Here is a 20188-nt window from a genome sequence, read left to right as displayed (position 1 = left end):
CCGTGTGTAAGAGGCAACGGAAAAGTAGAGATAGAAGGAATAAAGAAGTATATGGGGAAAATCTTACCGCATTTTACCACTAAAGTGAATTAGTTCTCTTCTAATCTTGTTCTATGCTTAGGTGTGAACTTGTACATGATTTAGAAATACAGAGATTCAGCTTTTCCCTTTGAGAATAGTTCTAAGTATGTGTTTCAGAAGCAGACCCTATGCGGATAAGGTGTGGAGCTGGGATCCCTGGATGCTGTCCTGTCTGTTGATGTGTAGCCCAGGAAATCATTTACTTGTCAAGAACTTACCTTGGGTATAGTGATGGGGGATCTTATAAATTTTGCACAGTCTTGTGTCTCTATTCTGTTTAAAGTTTATAACATTTACGTATCTTTTAAATCTGCAATTTGGTGACATTCTAAAGTTTATGAAAATTGTGTACAGAAGTGACATTTCCAGTGCAAATGCTTTCAGGATGAATATGTAAGATCTTCTCAACCTGTTAAGTAAATGCGTGTCAACTTACTGTGGTGGTTTTTCTAAAACAGCCCAGTAGCCCCGCTGTATGAAGATGCCCGCATCCCCGTGCCCACGACAATAGCCTGATTTGTATTAAATAAGCATGAATGTTGTTTCATTTCCAACAGCAGTCAGAAACGGAGACTGTTCACCTGTTTATCCCAGCCTTATCCGTCGGTGCCATTATCGGCAAGCAGGGGCAGCACATCAAGCAGCTTTCTCGCTTTGCAGGAGCGTCTATTAAGGTACTGTGTTCCTCCCTTGTAGCTCTCCTGGTGCCTTAAATCGAGTAAGTCAGACACAAGTCTTGTTGCCACTTCACAATTTGAATGGAAGGGAGCAATCTATACTGAGGTTACATAGGGGTGTGACACAAAACCCCAAACAGTAGCTTACACAACGGAAGTTCGATTCTCTCTCGGAAAGAGCCTGGAGGTGAGCAACCCAGCGCCGGTGCTATGGCTCTGCCCCAAATCCTTGGACTGAGGTTCCTGTTGGCTCCTCTACCCCAGGCATGGCCTTGGTCCCTCATGGGCCCAGATGACACTACTCAGTGTTCTAACAACCACATCTGTGGCCCAGCCAGGAGGAGAGGAGGACATAAAGAACCTCTCTGTTAGGTTTCCCGTTAGCTGCTGTAGGATACTGGCTGCTCACATTCTGTTGCCCAGAACTGAAGCACGGGGCCAGACGCAGCAGAAGGGGCAGCTGGGAAATACAGTCTATGTGTGGTCACCTAACTTTTATTATGATGGGAGGTAGGGTAACAAACATCACAGGACAACTAATGGTATCTGCTGACTACATAATTGTGTGTTCTGAAGAGTGTATTTTGATATGTTGGGAAACATGGGTCATTTTGTTTTTTAAAAAAATACACATTGACAAAGGCTTGCTATGATAGCTTTCTTCAGGAAAGCCCTTCTATTGGAGGGTTTTATTTTGGTTATGTTTTATAACCTTTGGTTATATATTATAAACTTTTAATAAGATTTTATTTAAAAGAATATAGTACCCAAAAAACTGCACTCAAATGTTTGTAGCATCTTTATTTATAACTCCCAAAAATGGGAAGAAGCAAATGTTTGCCAATTGGCAAATGGATAAACTGTGGTCCAGCTATACAATAAATACTGCTTAGTAATAAAAAGGAACAAACTATTGATACATACTATAACTTGGATGAATCTCATGTGTTATGCTAAGAGAAAGAAGTCCGATTCAAAAAGCCACACACTGTATGATCCCATTTATAAGACAATCTGGAAAAGGCAGAACTATAGGGATGGAGAGAAAAAAAAATCAGTGGATGCTAGGTAGGCGTTGGAGGTGAAGGACGGGGTGACTACAGAGGCAGCACAAGAAAATTGGGGGAGTGATGGAACTGCTTTTATTTTGATTGTGCTGGTGTTTACATGACTGCATGTTACCAAGAGAGTTAACTTTACTGCATGCAAATAAATAACAAAACAACCACACACAGAAATAGTCCTTAGACACTCTCTTATAGCAAAAGATAACAAAATGCGTGCATAGGAAATGGAGCCAAAATAAATAAGTGGGTAAAGGAAAAAACATTGTGAAAAATCAGGTGGTGAACTAGCTTTACTATCCTGCTAATTTCCTGATTAATGAGTTAAAAATAAATCTCTGACACATGCTCGCACATTAAAAAGAACCTAGTAGATTCATTTTGGGAAAAACTGCAACGAACATTTCATGAACAAGAACTGGGTATTTAGACATTTGTTTCTTTTTCTTTCTGGCTTTTCATGGAGGTTTTATAATGAGGTTAAAATGTTTTTGTTTCCAAAAAATCTGAAACACACAGAATATGATTCACCACTACTTTTAACACTTTGGTAGATTCACATATATGTAAATTTCCAATTATGTGTGTTCATGTCTTACAAATGTAGATTGTTCTTAAATCTGTCCTGCACAGATGAAATGCAGCGCTGCACAGAGTTCTTTTAGCCAAACAGTTATACACAACCTTGTGCTTTAACAAAAGTCCACAGAAGTCGATTTGATGAATCAAAAGGCACGTGCTTTGCTCAGACTTTTGAGAGATGGTGGTATTTTCTAGTCCTAACGTCAGTACCAGTGCCCTTAGCCTCAGCCCTCTAGCACCAGTTTTGACAAAGGGACTTTTTAAAAAAGAAAACTAGTCAGAAAGATAAAAAACAATTATCTTCTTTTCAGGGATTTCACGGGGATTTCCTGTGAACAGAGCTTGGACTAAAAGGAAGTAATTATTTGCTTGTTTTATAGACTCAAAAGTAGTCAGTGCCCAACATAAAGCAGGAATAGTATCAGCTTGGCTCTAGGTGACAGCGATGTTCGTTTTATGTTGCCGGATGGAGAAAGCATGACGCCATGAAAAGCAGACACGTTCTCTTGATTGTAAACGTGCGGGGAAAGGTCTCTTAACTGACTGTGACCGAGCTCAGAACTGAGGGGTAGAATTTGCAGTGGTTTTTATTGTCTTCTTTGTTTCCTATTCCTGTATAGTGATGTACTTTAAATAATGAGAATCAATTTGCTTCCTGTACAGTAAATGTCTAGCAAATATTTTTCTTTTAAAACAACTCACCAGCCGGGTCCCAGAATCCTTTCTTACTGTGACTCTGGGGAAATGCTGAAGGGAATTCCTCCTCCTTCAACTGTCTCTACATTACCCCAGCCCCGACTTGCGTGTGATTTCAGATACGCTGCAAGAATCGAGAAGTCTGAGTTTACTTTTCTTCTCTCAAATTAATATTAGTTTATTTCACGTTACTCCAGTGAGCGCAGTTTGGGGGAGTTTGCCAGTCGTCCTGACTGGTGAACGTAGCGGTTTCTTGCACACACAGGAAGCCTTGGGTGTCCTCATACATGTGGGCCAAGGGCCACACTTGGAGCACCAGGGTGTAATGATTAGGAACGTGGGTAGTGGCGATGACAGGACCAGCTCGCCCCAGCTCTGTGAGCTGTGTTGTCACGGGCCAGGTAACTCCCCTTCAGTTTGCCCATTGGTAAAGTAGAGGCAATACTGCATCAGGATGGAGTGAGGCTTAGCTGACAGCAGATGCACTTTTCCGTTGGGGCAGGCATCTGCCCCGTGTAAGCCACAGTCTATGGCAGGAGCAGTAACTAACGAACCCACATGAATCACTGCCTCTTTATAACTTCCTCCCAGAAGGCTTTCATTCTACATTTCAGTAAGTCACGTGCACATGTCTGGCTGGTTTGTGTAGCATTTCTGTTAGTGGCACCTGAAAATGTCATAACCCCCTGATGGGTCTGTTACAGATTGCTCCAGCGGAAGCACCAGATGCTAAAGTGAGGATGGTGATTATCACCGGGCCACCAGAGGCTCAGTTCAAGGTATGTGCTCTAGAGTCTGTACACAGGGAACGAGCAGATGCGGAGAATATTAATGGCTTCTTTTCAGGAACTCCATAACCTGGCTTCTCCTTTAAATGTACCTAATACTCAGTAGGAACAATTTCTCAGTGGATATTTGTCAGACTAAGAACCAAGTAGAAACACATCCAAAATTACATTTAAAAATAAACCCAAAGACTTTGTTTTAATTTCGAGAGTTCTGTAATGGTTGTTGGGTTTACCTATCTCCCAAAGAGAAATTGGCTCAGTGCCTCATTATCATATGTGAAGGTGAGACCTTCAGACTGAAATTTACAAACCTGCCTGGTTAATGTGCTTCGCAGAACTTGTTCCCAGATTTTTCTTCTAGTCCCTGAGAAGCCTTAACCTTGAATTAAAACGCCCCCTCTCCCTCCCTCTTGCCCTTGGATGTACTGTTGCCCTTGTCCATAGTCTCGCCACAAATCACTCTAACCCTCCAATTTTAGAGGCAGTTGTGGCATGTGTCGTGTGAACCACTGCTCACTCGTTTATTGGGGTCAGGGGCCTGTGAGGCTGGAACGCCCCTCACTGTACTGCAGTGCTGTCGCACGGTGATGAAGCACCGAGACTTGGCAGCCAGGCTGCTGGTTCAAATCCCAGCTCTACTGTTGACCAGCGGTGTGAACTTGGGCAGGTTTCTTAACCTTTCGCTGGCTAGTTCCTCATCTGTAAAATGTGGGTTAAGAGCACCCACAAGGCTTAAACAATATATAAAGTGCTTGGAATAATGCCCGGCACACAGGAAGCACAATATAAATGTGCTTGCTGGTGGTGGGGTTAAGCGGACTGGGTGAGTCAGATGAAGACCGGGCCGAGTGCTCAAATACACAAATACGTATCTGAATACGGTTTCTCCTGTAAAAATCAGTGCAGGTGTCTTGTCTGTCACAGGTCAAAGCAACTACTGAATTCCAATGAAACTTATTTATCCAAAACCCATGTCTTGTTCCTACCGTGTAGCAGCTGCGTAATAGGACGACTCTTTAACCTTAAGCCTTAGTTCTTTTAGCTCTAAAATGTGGCTGGTGACAAGTGCCTACACCTCTCCCCATCTCCTCCTTTTTAAAACCATCACTTTCTTTGCCCTCTATTTTCTATGGGCCATTTTCCAGTAAAAATCCAAAGGTTTTTTTCATTTCATTTATAGGAAGAACAGGAAACAAAAGGATTAGTTGCTTTGAGACGTAGGTGTGAGTTGCCTGGGCTCAAACTCAGGTAAAGAAATTTAGTCCCTCCACCAGCCTTATGGTCTGGGCCTTTCTAGTCCTAAGGCAGAAATGTCAAAATTATTTCCTATCCTGACCCTACAGGGTCAGTCACTTTTAGTATGAAATCTTACAAGATACATACAAACATCAGTTATTACTGTTTCTTCTTGGTGCTGGGCTCTTACTATTTGATAAGTGGAATGACTACCTTGCAATTCCTACAGTGCTTGAATGCTGGGAAATTCAGTTTGCTTCCCCGTATCCTCCAGTGCACATGCCGTACAGTTGTCTTAAATGGAACACTTATGAAAAGCTATAATGCTTATATGTATGTGATCAGTGAGAATTACAAATGAATTATTTTAGAGACCTAAGGAATAGCAAACCTCCTAACCTGTATTTTTTTCTCAGGAGCTTGTTTTGGAGAACGATGTATATCCCCAGAGTCCTTTGTACTAACAGCTCCATCTGTGGTGAGACTTTGAGGATGAATGGAATATATACCAAGATGCATTTTTTCCTGTAATCCCCTAAAATGAGCTCATCATTTTCTGCACCAATGAAAGTGTGTTGGATACTTTTGTTTTTGTGGTTTGCACTGGCAGCTTGTTAGATCAAACCAATCTGACTTCTTTTCCCTTTGGTGCATAGCTGAGCTAATTAATGGTGGTATCCATAATAGGAGAGGTTTCTTCTGTATAACTTCTAGTTGTGTGCAGGTGACAGGATGTGTTGACTACAAATATCAGAAGTATATGTTAACTTGATTTTGTAGCCTTATTATTCAAAGTAGAAACCACCTGGCTAAGATGGAGAAACGTGTTTAAACAGAAAATACTCCTTTCAGCAGGTTTCTTACTGGCCCATTTAGACACGAGCGTGGCTTCCTGTGAGCCTGGCACAGCTGGCTCTGTAGTTCTTCCCCAGTCTCTTTTGCTCAAGAAAAACACAGTTGTTTCCTTATTGCCTGTAGGAGAGGTTTTACCTTTCAGGACTAGAGAGCCAGTGGCCATCTGCCCATAAAAGTGATTTACTTTTAGTTAGGATGACTACTAATCAACTGTCTTGAACTGTTCCTGTCAGAAGAACATGGTTTATTCTTCTTTCATCGATCACTCAATTACTTCGTCTGTGATGTGTGGCTGTTACTGTCAACCTTTTCTCAGGCTCCCTAGAAAACTTCTCCATGTCTTATGTGGTCTTCAACGATCGACCAAGTACAGCTGTGCCTCTGGAACGGCTATTCCAGTGGATCTGGGCCATCTGTGAAGTTAATGGACCTTTTGTGTCTCCTACATGAATGGCACTGACAGGATATGTTCTCGTCTATAGGCTCAGGGAAGAATTTATGGAAAAATTAAAGAAGAAAACTTTGTTAGTCCTAAAGAAGAGGTGAAACTTGAAGCTCATATCAGAGTGCCATCCTTTGCTGCTGGCAGAGTTATTGGAAAAGGAGGCAAAACGGCAAGTACTTCAGCAAAACCTGTGCAGTGGTATGAAAGGGAGAGCACTGAAAGGTACTTAGGAGTTCCAATCCCTGAAGTTGGGCTCATGTATAAAAAGCAGGACCGTCTAGGCCCAGGTTTGGAGGAGCCTGCCTTTGTTCCTCTCGCCTGTGTGTCGCTGTCACTCATGCCTGTCCTTCAGACCACTTGTGAGAGGACGGTCTCATATTCATGTAAGGGGCATTCAGCATTTTCCTGTTGATGTAGCTGCAGCTTTTCTTTACTGCACAATGATGTGAAAAGAAAATTTTTCAAAATTCCATCTATTTCTATAACTTGTACTTCCACGACTGAGAAAAGCAAATGGTTCCCAGTTTCTCCTTAACACAAGTAACATCTAAGTTGTTTTCAAAGCTGTTTGCAATTTTGAAGTGATTGAGTACACCCTTTGGAATCAGACTTTCAGGGTTTGAATCTGGTTCTGCCAGTCACTTATGTAACTTTGGGCATGTCAGCTGCATTGGCTTAGCCTTAGTTTTCATCATCTTGCAATGGGGACGATATTCATCACCTGATAGAATCATTAGTGGATTGGATGAAATTTGTAAAGCATAGCTAGTGTTTGGCCCAGAAAAATGGGATTTAAAAAAAAGTGCTCAGGAAATAGTGATTTAAAAAAAAACTCAACATGATTTATATTTATCTTTTTCAGGTGAATGAGCTCCAGAATTTGTCAAGTGCAGAAGTTGTTGTCCCTCGTGACCAGACGCCTGATGAGAATGATCAAGTGGTGGTCAAAATAACTGGTCACTTCTATGCTTGCCAGGCAAGTGGGCTCGAACAGGATAAGCAAGCTCTTCTTCTTTGTCAAGTGGAAACAAGTTTCCTATGGGTGCCCCCACCACATATAAATACTTAAGGTTGTTTGGTGCTAAACACTTTTAATCCCCCTTTTAGCAGGAGATTTCAGAGACTACTAGCAAACTGAACTAATTAGTATGTATCTTTAATCTTCAAATAAATTTCTATTTGAAGTTGTTGAAATGGAAAAGTAAAACAACTTTTAGTAACTTTTGATCAGGTAGAAATTTCAAAGCTCTCTCCTTTTGTAGGTTGCCCAGAGAAAAATTCAGGAAATTCTGACTCAGGTAAAGCAGCACCAACAGCAGAAAGCTCTGCAGAGTGGACCACCTCAGTCAAGACGGAAGTAAAGCCTCAGGAAACAGCCCACCACAGAGGCAGATGCCAAACCAAAGACAGATTGCTTAACCAACAGACGGGCGCTGAACCCCCATCCAGAATCACATGCACAAGTTTTTACCTAGCCAGTTGTTTCTGAGGACCAGGCAACTTTCGAACTCCTGTCTCTGTGAGAATGTATACTTTATGCTCTCTGAAATGTATGACACCCAGCTTTAAAAAGAAAAAAAATAAGGGGGGGGAGGGAGGGAAAGAGAAGAGCTCTGCACTTCCCTTTTGTTGTATTCTCAGTGTAACAAATATTCTAATTTTTCTTAATATTCCCCCATAGTGCCAGAAATTGGCTTAATGATGCATTCACTAAATTCATCAAATAAATAAAAATAGATTGCTCCTAAGTCCAATTGTGAAAATTGGATCAGAATAGAATTGTTACAGGAACTTAAATGTTAAGCTGTTAGCACAGAAAAACTGTTCAGTTTATTTTTATCTAACACTAACACGAATAACCTAAGGGAAGTGCTGAATGGTGTTGGCAGGGGCACTGAACGTGCGTTTTTACTCTACTACCTCAGGTATTCACTAATGCAATGAAAGCAAAATTTTGTGGGGTTTTTGTTTTTTTTTTGAAAATTTTATATACTTTATAAAGATAAAAATCCAACTGTTTTTTAAAAAATAAACTTAAAATTTAATTAGCTAACAGGCAAATCACTGAGAAAAAAAATTTTACTTCTGGCTGGTGACAGTAAAGCTGGAAAATTAATTTCAGGTTTTTTGAGGCTTTTGACAGTTATTAGTTGGAAAATCCAATAAACGTTCAGTGACATGGAGCAGTGCCTATATTTGGAGAGCAGCGATACCATTCATTTTTTCGTTTATGGTAGGAGACGTTTGGTAGTCCTGACAGCGAAGTGGTTGCAGGTTTGGGAATGGCTAGTTTCAATGGCTTCAGGAGACTTTGCTTCTTTCTGTTTGGCTACGTGATTGAATACATGAATGCTTTGTGCTTTTGACTATCACTACTTAATGAAAGTGCATCAAGGAAGAGATGCAGCCCCTGTGGACTTTAAACTGATCAGCAAAAAGCAAGCCTCAGCTTGTCTCCTAGGACGCTGGGTTTGCCCAGACACCTCGGACCAGCTGGTCTACGCTTTGAGCAGACCCCACAAGAATTGCTTTTCTGAAGCCCAATGGGGCAGTCAGATGGTGTGACAGTGTTTACAAAGGTTACATCTGCGTGTGCAGGCGCTGTCATGAGCCTCACTAAGCTGTTTTGAAGATTTTTAAATGGTAAGTCAAGAAAAATGAAAGGCCACCTAAAATGTTACATAAAAATGTAGCAGGATTTCTGTATTCTCTGCAACCAGTTATTGTAAGGAAACAATTTTTGGAATATGATTCAAATGATGGTGATAAGACATTTGACCTTTGACACTGAGCTAATTTGCCCATCCGTAACTTGATGGCAAAGCCCAGTATGTACAATTATGTGGGTGTGGGTGGTCTCCAAGGCCACGCTGCTCTCAGAATTGTTTGTGTTGCTTTTGTTCATAAAATGATCACAGTCATGTCACATGAATCTGAAGGACATGTAATAACCCCTTAAAAATCATTTTTGCCTCATTTGTATTTCAAGATGAATTTCTACAGCCTAGGTAAACTTTTGTGATGATCTGCGTATCAGACATTTTGAAAATGACTTGAAATGTTTTCCTAAATGTTTTCAGAAAACAAGTTTATTTTGTAGTTTTAGCCAAAAAGTGCCCTTTTTGTCACTGAATTCATCTAGCATTCATAATTTTTTTTCCATACAGTGAAATGCTAAAAAAAACACAAAAAAAACATGGACTGGTTTTCTAGTTGGTTTTTAGGTGAGATGTGCTTAAGGCCAGAGCTCTTCCTCAGTATTTGATTTTTCCACTATTTGGTGTTTGTTTGTTTAAATACAGATAGGTGCTGCATTTATTTCTGCTGGTTTAAATTCTGTCATATCTCACTTCTAGCCTTTTAGTGTTGGCAAATCATGTTTTCCTTTCAATTAAGCATTGGCAATGGAGTATCTGGTAATAGCTAGGAAATAATTCTGTAACTGAGTTTGTACTCACCGCATATGGATCATTCCTCATCTGTAATGTGCCCCAAATGCAGCTTCATTTTCCAGATACCTTGATGCAGAATAAAGGTTTTCATCATTAGATGCAGCTTGGTGTGTAGTGTTTTATTTTTGGCTTTTCAAGTAAATGTAAATTCTAAATTTGGTCAAATTATAAACTTACACAGACTTTGACACGATGTTACTAAATTTCAAGTTAAGCACCAGTATCTACTGGTCAATTATTTTCTCCATTCCATGGTACTTAACTTGAGCCTCGGTAACACTGTTGCATATGAACTAAGAACTAGAGGCTTTAAGTCATAGGATGAGCGAGTGGGGTACTTATGTGATTCTTGTTTTATTTAAAAATTTTTGACTATTCCATTCTACAGAATAAGATTTACACTTAAGCAAAATTAATTAAAATCTGAGCAGAGAGCTCAAGTGAAGCACAGGGACCAGTGATAACGCCAGGAAATCCTGCTGGGACCTCAAGAATAAAGACAACATATCAAAATGGTAGTTGATGCTCATTTACCTACAGTCTCCACAACCAGGTGTCAGGGAGCAGAGTGCCCACAGAGAAATAAGACTTGCTTTGACAACTTACCCAACTGGGTGGGGTTTAGGAGCTATGTTTTTGAGAAGTGACTCAATCCCAATCTGAAATGACTAAATCTATCATTTTATTCACATTTGAACTCCACTGAAGTCAGGGATGAAGTGTCATCTTCTAGGCCAAGAATGAAGTCTTCAGGTAATGTCTCAGGTGCCATCTGAGCTAACTGGTCATCATAAGAACGTAGGGTCCATAATTTCTCTAGTTCATATGTTTCTCTGGTTTCTGGAAGCATCAGATGAATCACCATGCTGCCTGTCAAACACATAAGAATTACAATGAAGAAGCAGTTCTTTTGCTGCTGTTCTTGGGACCACCCAACCCTCTGTGACAGTTTATTATTCCCAGTATAACTACAGGAACTGGAGCTGTGGTTTCTCAGTGTGGACCACAGATGAGCATCACCTGGGAACTTGTTCGAAACACAAACTGTAGATCCCAGTCAGCAAAACACCACAAAAGTGCTGCTGTACCTTTTTCTCAGTTCATCATACATGATGTCAATAGGTAACGTTACTCAAGTGGTAACTTTCTTCAAGCGGCTAAAGGTCAGGTCTGTCAAGTTTCTCTTGGGAGACAATTCTCCAGATGTGTCACATGTCCGCACAGCCTGTGAGCACAGCACTGGCTGCCTTTCCTTCTGGACTGCCTTAAGGATGTTTGTATGGCAAACAGTCTGACACTGTCTCTGGAGCTGAGGGCAGGTTGCTTACAGTAGTGGTTTTCAATCAAGGACATTTTTTATTTTCACAGTTGTGGAAGAGCCAGAACAAATGCAGGTCTGCTTCCTGCGCATTATAAAAGCTGTGGATACCCTATTCTCGGGGTTCCTCTCTTAGACCTATGTGTGCAGGCCCTGTGTTTCTCTATAGAAACCAGGGCTCAGGGAACCTAATGCAAAAATGCTGCTGTTGGTTACTTTTACTGCTGTGAGCAATAAACCGTCCTGCATCTCTCACCCTGCAATAGTCTTTGAGTCTTTAACAATATCCATGAAACTGGTCAGCTAACCTGTTAGTTTACCAGTAAGATGAAATCTCGGACCCTTCATAGTTCTTGACAGTTACTGTGTTTCTCTTTGTAGTAAGTACATTGTGGGTAAATACTTTTTTTCATACTCAAATTTGTTAGGTCTTTTCAAACTTCCAGTCCTGTGCCTGGAATGCCTTTCTCCTCCACCTCGGCTGAGTTGTCTAAGGCCAAGGTTACATGTACCCCAAGCCTTCCACCACTATTAAGGAGATCTCTACCATGTTACCCATCCTATTCTCCATCATCTTTCTGGCCTGTGTGACTATATACATACAAGGCTGGTGAGCATTTCACACGTGAATAAGACCACCTGGGTTATAATGAAACAAATTTCAAAATTTTTACATGGAAAAACTCAGCAATTTAATCTAAACCCTTTTGTAACTAAAATAGTTCAAGATTAGTTCAATGCCAAATACGTAAAATGTGCTTAAATCACTTACCAAAGTCCACGCAGAGCCAGTCATCAGTGTCTTTTCCTTCGATCTTAACATGAGGCTCACTTTTATGTTTCAGAAATTTGTACTGAAAAAAGGCAGGCCATGTATTAAAGGGAGAAGGGATAGGGGAAGTTGCTCTGAGGGTCTGAAGGTTTTTTTCTTGGACTTAATTTGGGACCTACCTTACTCATTCCTCACTATAAACATAGGGATCAAAAAATCAGATTCTAAACATGAAACATTGACAGAATTGAAGGAAGAAATACATGGCAACACGGTAATACGAGACTCAGTACCCCATTTTCAATAATGGATAGAACAACTAGACAGAAGATCAACAATGAAATAGAAGACTTGCACAACACTACAGAGCAATTGGACGTGACAGACACTAGCAGAACATTCCACCCAACAATACATATGGAACACGCTCCAGGATAGACGATATGTTAGGCCACAAAAAAAATCTTAATCTAAGAAGATCATATAAAATATATTTTCTGATCACAATGAAAAGAAACTAGAAATCAACAGAAAAAGACACCTAGAAAATCCACAAATATGCAGAAATCAACACTTAAGAAAACCAATGAGTTAAAAAATAAATCATAAGGGAAATTAGAAAACATCTTGAGACAACTGAAATAAAAACACGACATACCAAAACTTAGGGGATACAGTGAAAACAATACTAAGAGGGAAATTTATAGCTATAAATGCTTACATGGAGAAAAGTTCCCAAACCAAAAACTTAAACTTATACCTTAAAGAACTAGGAAATGAAGAACCAATTAAAGCTAGCAGAAAGAAACAATGATCAGAGAAAAACAAAAGGCAAAAATCAATGAAACCACGATATGGTTCTTGAAAATGATCAATAAAGTTGACAAATGTTGAGCTAGATTGACTAAGAAAAAAATAAAAAACAACTAAAATCAGAAACAAGCAAGGGAACATTACTATCAACTTTAGAGAAAAAGGATTATAAAAATCTATGAATGACTGCACACTAATAAATTGGATAACCTAGATAAAATGGACAAATTTCTAGAAACACAAGATTGAATCATGAAGAAATAGAAAGTCTGACTAGACATTCACTAATAGTAACAGGATTGAATCAGTGATCAAAAACCTCTCAACACAATCATACTTCAATTTAAAAATAGGGGAACATAGGGGACAAAATCTCCCAACAAAGAAACGCTCTGGACCAGATGGCTTCACTGAAGTCTACCAAATATTTAAACAAAAGCTAACACAAATTCTTCTCAAACAATTCCAAAAAAATTCAAGAGGAGGGAACACTAAGTCATTCTATGAGACTATCCAAAGACACCATAAGAAAACTTCAGACCAATATCCCTGAATACTGATGCAAAAATCCACAACAAAATACTAGCAAACCAATTCAACAGCATAAAATTTTCACACACACACACACACCCCACAACCAAGTGGGCTTTATTCCTAGAATGTAAGGATGGTTCCATATGAAATCAATGTAATAAGCCACATTAACAAAATGAGGGACAAAAACCACAGGATCATCTCAAATTTATGCAGAAAAAGCATTTGACAAAATTCAACATCCTTTCATGATACAAGCACTCAAGAATCTAAAAATAAAAACAAACCATCTCAAGATAAAGGCCATACATGAAAAGCCCACAGCTATTATCATACTCAATGGCAATACCTATTCTCAAAACTGTCCCAAAAAATAAAAAAGGGAAAGCTCCCAAACTCATTCTATAAGGCAAGCATTACCCTGATACCACACCCTGATAAAGACACTACAAAATGAAAATTAAAGGCCAATTCCGTGATAAACATAGATGCAAAAATCCTCAGCAAAGTATTAGCAAAGCTAATTGAGCAATACATTAAAAAGATCATTCACCACCATCAAGTGAGACTTATTCTAGGGATGCAAGGTTGGCTCAGTATCTGCAAATCAATCAACAAGACACACCTCATAAACAAAATGAAATATAAAAATCGTATGATCATATCAATAGATGCACAAAAAGCATTTGGCAAAATTCAACATCCATTTATGATAAAATCAATAAGCAAAGTGAATACAAAGGAAACATTTCAATATTATAAAGGCCACGTATGACAAACCCACAGCTGACTAATCCTCAGTGGTGAAAAGCTGAAAGGTTTTTATCTGAGTGGACAGGATGCCCACTCTCACCACTTTTATTCAAAACAGGATTGGAAGTTCTAGCCACAGCAATCAGACAAGAAACAGAAATAAAAGGCATCCAAATTGTAAAGAAATAAAACAGTCACTATTTGCAGATGATATGATACTATTTATAGAAAACCCTAAAGAGTCCACAAAAACTACTAGAATAAATGAATTTGATAAAGATGCAGGATACAAAATTAATATTCAGAAACCTGTTGTTTTTATACACTAATGAACTATCAAAAACAAAATTAGGAAAACAATCCCATTTACAATTGCACCCGAAAGAATAAAATACCTAGGAATAAATTTAACCAAGGAGGTAATAGACCTGTACTCAGAACTGTAAGACACTGAAGAGAGAAACTGAAGACATAAATAAATGGAAGGATATACCATGCTTATGGACTGGAAGAATTAATATCGATAACATGTCCGTATTTACCCAAAGCAATCTACTATGATTCAATGAAATCCCTATCAAAATATCAACGGCATTTTTTACAGAACTAGAATAATCCTAAAATTTATATAGAACCACAAAATACCCCAGAGAGTCAATGCAATTTTGAGAAAGAACAAAGTTGGAGGCACCATGCTCACTAATCTCAAAGCTACAAAACAGTATGGTACTTTTACAAAAACAGACATGTAAATCAATGAAACAGAATAGAGCGCCTAGAAACCGTGCTTATGTGGTCAATTAATCCATGACAAAGGAGGCAAGAATATACAATGGGTTAAAGACAGTCTCTTCAATAAATAGTGTTGGGAAAACAGAGCAGACACATGCAAACAAATGAAACTGGACCACTTTCTTAGATCACATATAAAAATAAACTCAAAATGGGTTAGACTTAAATGTAAAACCTGAAATCCTAAAACTCCTAGAAGAAATCATAGGCAATAAACTTTGACATTGGCCTTAGCAATTTTTTTTTGGATATGTCTCCTAGGTCAAAGACAAATAAACAAAAGGGACTACCTCAATCTAAAAAGTTTTTGCACCTTGAAGGAAACTATCAACAAATGAAAAGATGAACTATTGAATAGGAGAAGATAGTTGCAAATGATATATCCAACAAGGGGTTAATATTCAAAACATATACAAGACCTCATACTCGTACAACTCAACATCAAAAAAAAAAATCTGATTAAAAAATGGGCAGAAGACTTAAATAGACATTTCTCCACAGAGGACAGACAAATGGCCAACAGATACATGAAAAGATGCTCAACATCATTAATCATCAGGGAAATACAAATCAAAACCACAATGAGATGTCACCTCACGTGTCAGAATGGCTATCAAAAAGACAACAAACAACAAGTGTTGGAGAGGCTGTGGAGAAAAGGGAATCTCTATACTGTGCACTCTTGGTGGGACTGTAAACTGTTGCAGCCACTACGGAAAACAGTATGGAGATTCCTTAAAATTAAAAATAGAACTACCATATGACCCAGCAATCCCACTTCTGGGTATTTATCTGAAGATATCAAAAACACTAATTAAAAAAGACATATGCATCCCTACGTTCACTGCAGCAATATTTAAAATAGCCAAGATATATAAGCAACCTAGGTGTCCATTGATGAGACGATTGGATAAAGATGTGGTGTATATATATGTATGTATATATATATATATATATATATATATATATATATATATATATATATATAAAATGGAATATTACTTAGCTATAAAAGAACAAAATCTTGCCATTTGCTACAACACGGATGGACCTAGAAGGCATTATGCTAAGGGAAATAAGTCAGACAGAGAAAGACAAATACCATGTGATTTCACTTACATGTAGAATCTAAGGAACAGAATCAACGAACAAACAAAACGGAATGAGACTCAGAGACACAAGGAAAAACAACAACAAAACTAATGGTTGCTAGATGGGAGCGGGGAGGGGATGGGGGAGAAGGTAAAGGGATTAGAAAGTACAAATAAGTAGTCACAATACTGCCATGGGGAAACGAAAGACAGTTTGGGGAATATAATCGATTACACTATAAAGATTTTGTAGGGTGTCAGATGGGCACTTGTCTTATTAGGGAGACCACGTCATGGACTGTGTAGATGCCAGACCACTGCACTGTACTCCTGACGCTGAAGAGTACTGAGTGTCAACTATAAATACATATATATATACATATATATGGTCACGGGATGTGGAGGACAGCATAGGAAATATAGTCAGTGGAATTGTAACAGCTACATACAATGTCAGAGGGATAGTAGACTGGGGGGTTATCACTTTGTGAGGGGTGTAAATGTCTATTACATTGTTTTGTACACCTGAAACTAATAAAAATAAACACTATTTGTCATAAAAAAAAAAAGAATTAGAACTATCCTGACTCATTAGGGATGGATATTTGTCCCCATAACTTTCACTATCAAAGAACATAAAACACAAATTCTGAAAATTTGGGCTTCTTATATAATCTCATATGATGGGTTTACTTTTCGAGTATTGCTCCTCAGCCTGATGCTCTGACACTATTCAGTCAACGGCTCTAAAGAGAAAACAGAGCACCCTACCGTTTTCACAATGTAGTCAGCCATGGCATGTAAATGTCGGGTAGAAGTCCCACTACCGATCACAAAGTAATCTGTGTATTTCATTTCTGGAGGGACCTTGATCACACAAATGTCTCTTGCATTTTCTTGCCTCAGAAGTGAAACCAGCAGATCGATGTCAAACCGGAGACCAGCAGGACCTGAAATACACAAAGATTTGCTTATGTCAGGTGCCAAGTAGGAGAGAGACCCTGTATGCACCCAGAGATACAGGCAACAGACAGTGCAACTGCTCCTCCGTGCGGGTACTTAGATCTAAAAATGTTTTGAAAGAAGACAGTGCCCAGGTCTCCTGGAAGTTGAACTTGGCCAGTGGTTTTATATAGCACAGCTGAACTTTTATAGGAAGTGCGCTCAGGTTCCTGAGCCACCACACATCCTTTGCCATTACCGTGTGCAAGCAGAACCACACATCAGCAACAAATGACTTTCTGTTCACTAGCACTGGCAATATACCTGAAACACAGAACGGCTATAGAAATAAAGGAAAACAGAAGTTGGGGAGGTGCTGGTATGCTGGGGCATATTAAATTAAATCCCAGACATAAAGGGTCACAGAACGAAAACTGTGAGCTGGAAGGCTCCGAGGCAGTACCTCCTCCACAATCACTTGAGAGATGAAGAAACTTAGTCCTGGCCGAGTAAGCGTGTGGCTCCAGATCAACCAAAGAGGGTTACAATTTTAATAGCAATTCTCATTTTAAACCCTCAGGTTTTTCTTATAAAGCCATTTAGGTTAAGTAACAACTATTATCTGTGGAAACCTCTTTCCTTTTTCTGTGGAGAGTGAGAGAGTCTGTTTTTCATCTTGAGTATTAAAGCCTGTGAATATAGCCCTTAAGTTCCTAAACGGACTCCCAATGGCTAGTTCACTAACACCGCTCCCTCGCAGACACTATCCTTCTGCACGTGTCATCTGCCACCTCTCAAGTTTCTACAAACTTGATTAGAGGACCTAAATGAGCCCCGCCACCTTTACCGCTTCCTACACACCCCTTCGCCCCCAGCCCCCGGCTCTTCCTGCGAATCCTCACGCCCCAACACTCGACAAGTCTCGGGAGCCTAGGAAGAGTTTGAAGGGGGATGAGGACAGTGTGGCCGTTCGGACGCCTGGGTTTTGGAGACGTCAGTTCATCCTCACAGTTGGCGACAAAAATCTGTCCCTTCCAGCTCTGGATCAGAAGTTTCGTGACTATGAGAAATACATCAAGAGGGGAACTCAGAGCCTCCTTGGCTGGGGCCAGGCTCCCGGCTGCCTGGAGGAAGCCGCCGCCGCCCTCCTCCACGTCCCGTACCTGCAATGCCTGATTCGGGGCGCCCCTCGTCGGCTGCCCCCTCTTCTCGCTCCTCCAGGCCGGGCCCGCCGTGCAGGCCGCGCGCATGATACGGAGTCAAGCAGGCCCGGCTGAGCGCTGGTCCCGCTGAAGGCCGACCCGACGTCAGCAGCCGAACCCGGGGTCCCTCGCTCACCGCGGACCCGGCTCCGGCGGAAAGGGCCCTGCGCCGCAGCAGCGTCCACACCCGCCGCGCCGCACATCCACCCGGCCCCATGGCCGTCGCCACGCATCTACTCACGGGGCGGGGCTTAATGGAGCACAAGCAGTTCTGCGGCTTTCGATTGGCCAGTTCAATACAGCGGCCTGGAAAATCGACGTCAGGAGCGTGGGCGGGACCAGGTCCCGAAGGCGGGGCCGTGGGCGGAGTCTGAATGCAGAGGAGGAGGAAGGTGGCCCAAACAAAACGATAGGGGATTATATTTTGAGTGGTCAGAGGACTACTAATTACTCACTTTGCCCTACGTGATAGTGATGGAAAACGTTGTCCTTTTTCTTTTTTCAAAAGTTTTATTGGGAACTATTGGGGAACAGTGTGTTTCTCCAGGGCCCATCAGCTCCAAGTTGCTGTCCTCCAGTCTAGTTGTGGAGGGTGTAGCTCAACTCTACGCTCAGTTGCTGTTTTTAATCGTAGTTGCAGGGGGCATAGCCCACCATCCCATGCGGGAATTGAACTGGCAACCTTGTTGCTGAGAGCTCCCAGCTCTAACCAACTGAGCCATTCAGCTGTCCTTCCAGAAGATCAGCTGCAGCTCGTTGTCTTCAATCTAGTTGTGGAGGGCACAGCCCACTGGCCCATGCAGGAATCAAAACCGGTAACCCTGTTATTCAGAGCTCACGCTCTAACCAACTGAGACATCCAGCTGCCCTCTTTTTTTATTTTTTTAATCTGTCACCATTCACTGAAATGTAAAACTTCATGAAGGCAGAAATTTTGTTTTCTTTTTAACTCTCCTCTCCGCAGCACCTAAAACAGCTGGTACGAATGAACAGAAAGAAGTTGCTGCTGTTCATTAGACTGCAATTAGGACGTATTATTTTCTACCCCTTGCCCATTACCAAAAAAATTATCACTTGTTTATGCCAATGGACTGCGCTGTGGGTCCCACGTCTGTGCGAGTAAAGAATGCTGAGGTACAGGTACAGTATTAAATCCTAGGACTTGAGAGCTGAGAGACCCCAGGAGGATAAGTGACTTGCTCATGGCCATACTGGAACCAGAAGCTGTTTCTGAACTCCAAGCCTGATGACTTCTGAAAGGAAGAGGCAGGTAGAAGGGGACAAATATCCCAAATGCCTGGAACAGGGCCAAGCACGTAGTAGGTGCCCCAAATGCTTGACACATTATTTAATTTCTTTTAAAGAAAGAACTCCAAGCAATAATTTGGGGGGAATTAAAAAGTACAGAAACTAATATAATCACCTGTGTGTACCACCCCCAGATATTTACAATTGCTTCAAGTAATTTTTGAAAATAAGAATAAACAGATAAAGTGAAGACTCATCCTCTTCACTTCCATTTCCTTATAGGCATAGATTTGGTGTTTCTCCCAGCTTTTGCCATACCTGCGTTACCACCTGTAGTTGCCATCTCTCTTAATGGATAATCATCCGCCAAATCTCCTGACCTGTGGACTGTATTCACTCCAGGATCTCCCTTTAACAAACAATTAATCCATTGTTAAATCCTGCTTATGCTACCTCCAAAATATTTTCTGAATTTGACTTCTTGTCTTCATTCCCACTGTTCCTTCCTTAGTCCAAGCCCTCATTAGCTCTTGTCTAATTACTGAGACAGTCTCTTACCTGGCTCTCCTGTCTCCAGTCCATCTCTACTTTTTCCACCCTCCATGCTGCCACACTGCCATCTAGAATTATTGTAGCCTCCTCTGCTTTTTGCTGTTTTCCAAACACACCATCATCTTTCAATGCTGAGATATGCACATGCTATTGTTTTTTTAAAGCACCCCTCTTCCACCTTTTCACATGACAAACTCAGACTCACTGTATAAGACCTACCTTAAACATTAAGACATCTCAGGGGTGGCCGGATGGCTTAGTTGGTTAGAGCACGAGCTCTTAACAAGGTTGCCGG

The 20188-nt window shown here is 40.6% G+C and overlaps 2 protein-coding genes across 9 annotated transcripts in view; one reads left to right on the top strand and one right to left on the bottom strand.

The window, feature by feature from the left end:
- IGF2BP3 (insulin like growth factor 2 mRNA binding protein 3) overlaps positions 1–7824 on the top strand; it is a 117546-nt gene extending 109722 nt beyond the window's left edge. For 3 of the 4 annotated variants that reach the window (XM_074340850.1, XM_074340852.1, XM_074340853.1), the window contains 5 exons: positions 639–755; positions 3805–3879; positions 6462–6593; positions 7287–7400; positions 7687–7824. In XM_074340850.1, the coding sequence (XP_074196951.1) occupies positions 639–755; positions 3805–3879; positions 6462–6593; positions 7287–7400; positions 7687–7785 (537 nt within the window). In that variant the 3' untranslated portion in view covers positions 7786–7824. The remainder of the gene's footprint in view (positions 1–638; positions 756–3804; positions 3880–6461; positions 6594–7286; positions 7401–7686) is intronic. The other variant, XM_074340851.1, reaches the window with a different exon arrangement.
- On the bottom strand, positions 1535–18344 carry MALSU1 (mitochondrial assembly of ribosomal large subunit 1). Of its 5 annotated transcripts, none has more exons than XM_074340855.1 (6): positions 18055–18344; positions 16721–16899; positions 11967–12048; positions 10567–10746; positions 9883–9942; positions 1535–6455 (listed from the first exon to the last, which is right to left on the bottom strand). In XM_074340855.1, exons 1-5 carry the CDS (start codon positions 18308–18310, stop codon positions 9893–9895), a joined length of 747 nt encoding a protein of 248 aa, XP_074196956.1. In that variant the 5' UTR covers positions 18311–18344; the 3' UTR covers positions 1535–6455; positions 9883–9892. The 5 variants fall into 5 exon arrangements, with proteins under 5 accessions (XP_074196956.1, XP_074196957.1, XP_074196958.1 ...); XM_074340856.1 differs by having other exon boundaries at positions 1535–3895; XM_074340857.1 differs by having other exon boundaries at positions 1535–3224.
- Between the last annotated feature and the right edge of the window lie 1844 nt (positions 18345–20188).

This window comes from Rhinolophus sinicus, linkage group LG09 (genome assembly GCF_036562045.2).
Source record: "Rhinolophus sinicus isolate RSC01 linkage group LG09, ASM3656204v1, whole genome shotgun sequence".
NCBI lineage: Eukaryota > Metazoa > Chordata > Mammalia > Chiroptera > Rhinolophidae > Rhinolophus > Rhinolophus sinicus.
The sequence above is the reverse complement of the archived record's forward strand: the minus strand, read 5'-3'. Positions and strand labels throughout refer to the sequence as shown.

What these genes read in the sequence shown, in the direction of transcription:
- MALSU1 (XM_074340854.1), bottom strand. Translation starts at nt 18,310, where the DNA reads ATGGGGCCGGGTGGATGTGCGGCGCGGCGGGTGTGGACGCTGCTGCGG. An exon ending in CCCCGAATCAGGCATTGCAG is followed by an intron (nt 16,900 to 18,054) that starts GTACGGGACGTG and finishes TGTGTATTTCAG; the next exon opens with GTCCTGCTGGTCTCCGGTTT. An exon ending in GACTTCAGTGGAGTTCAAAT is followed by an intron (nt 9,943 to 10,566) that starts GTGAATAAAATG and finishes TTCTGCATCAAG; the next exon opens with GTATCTGGAAAATGAAGCTG.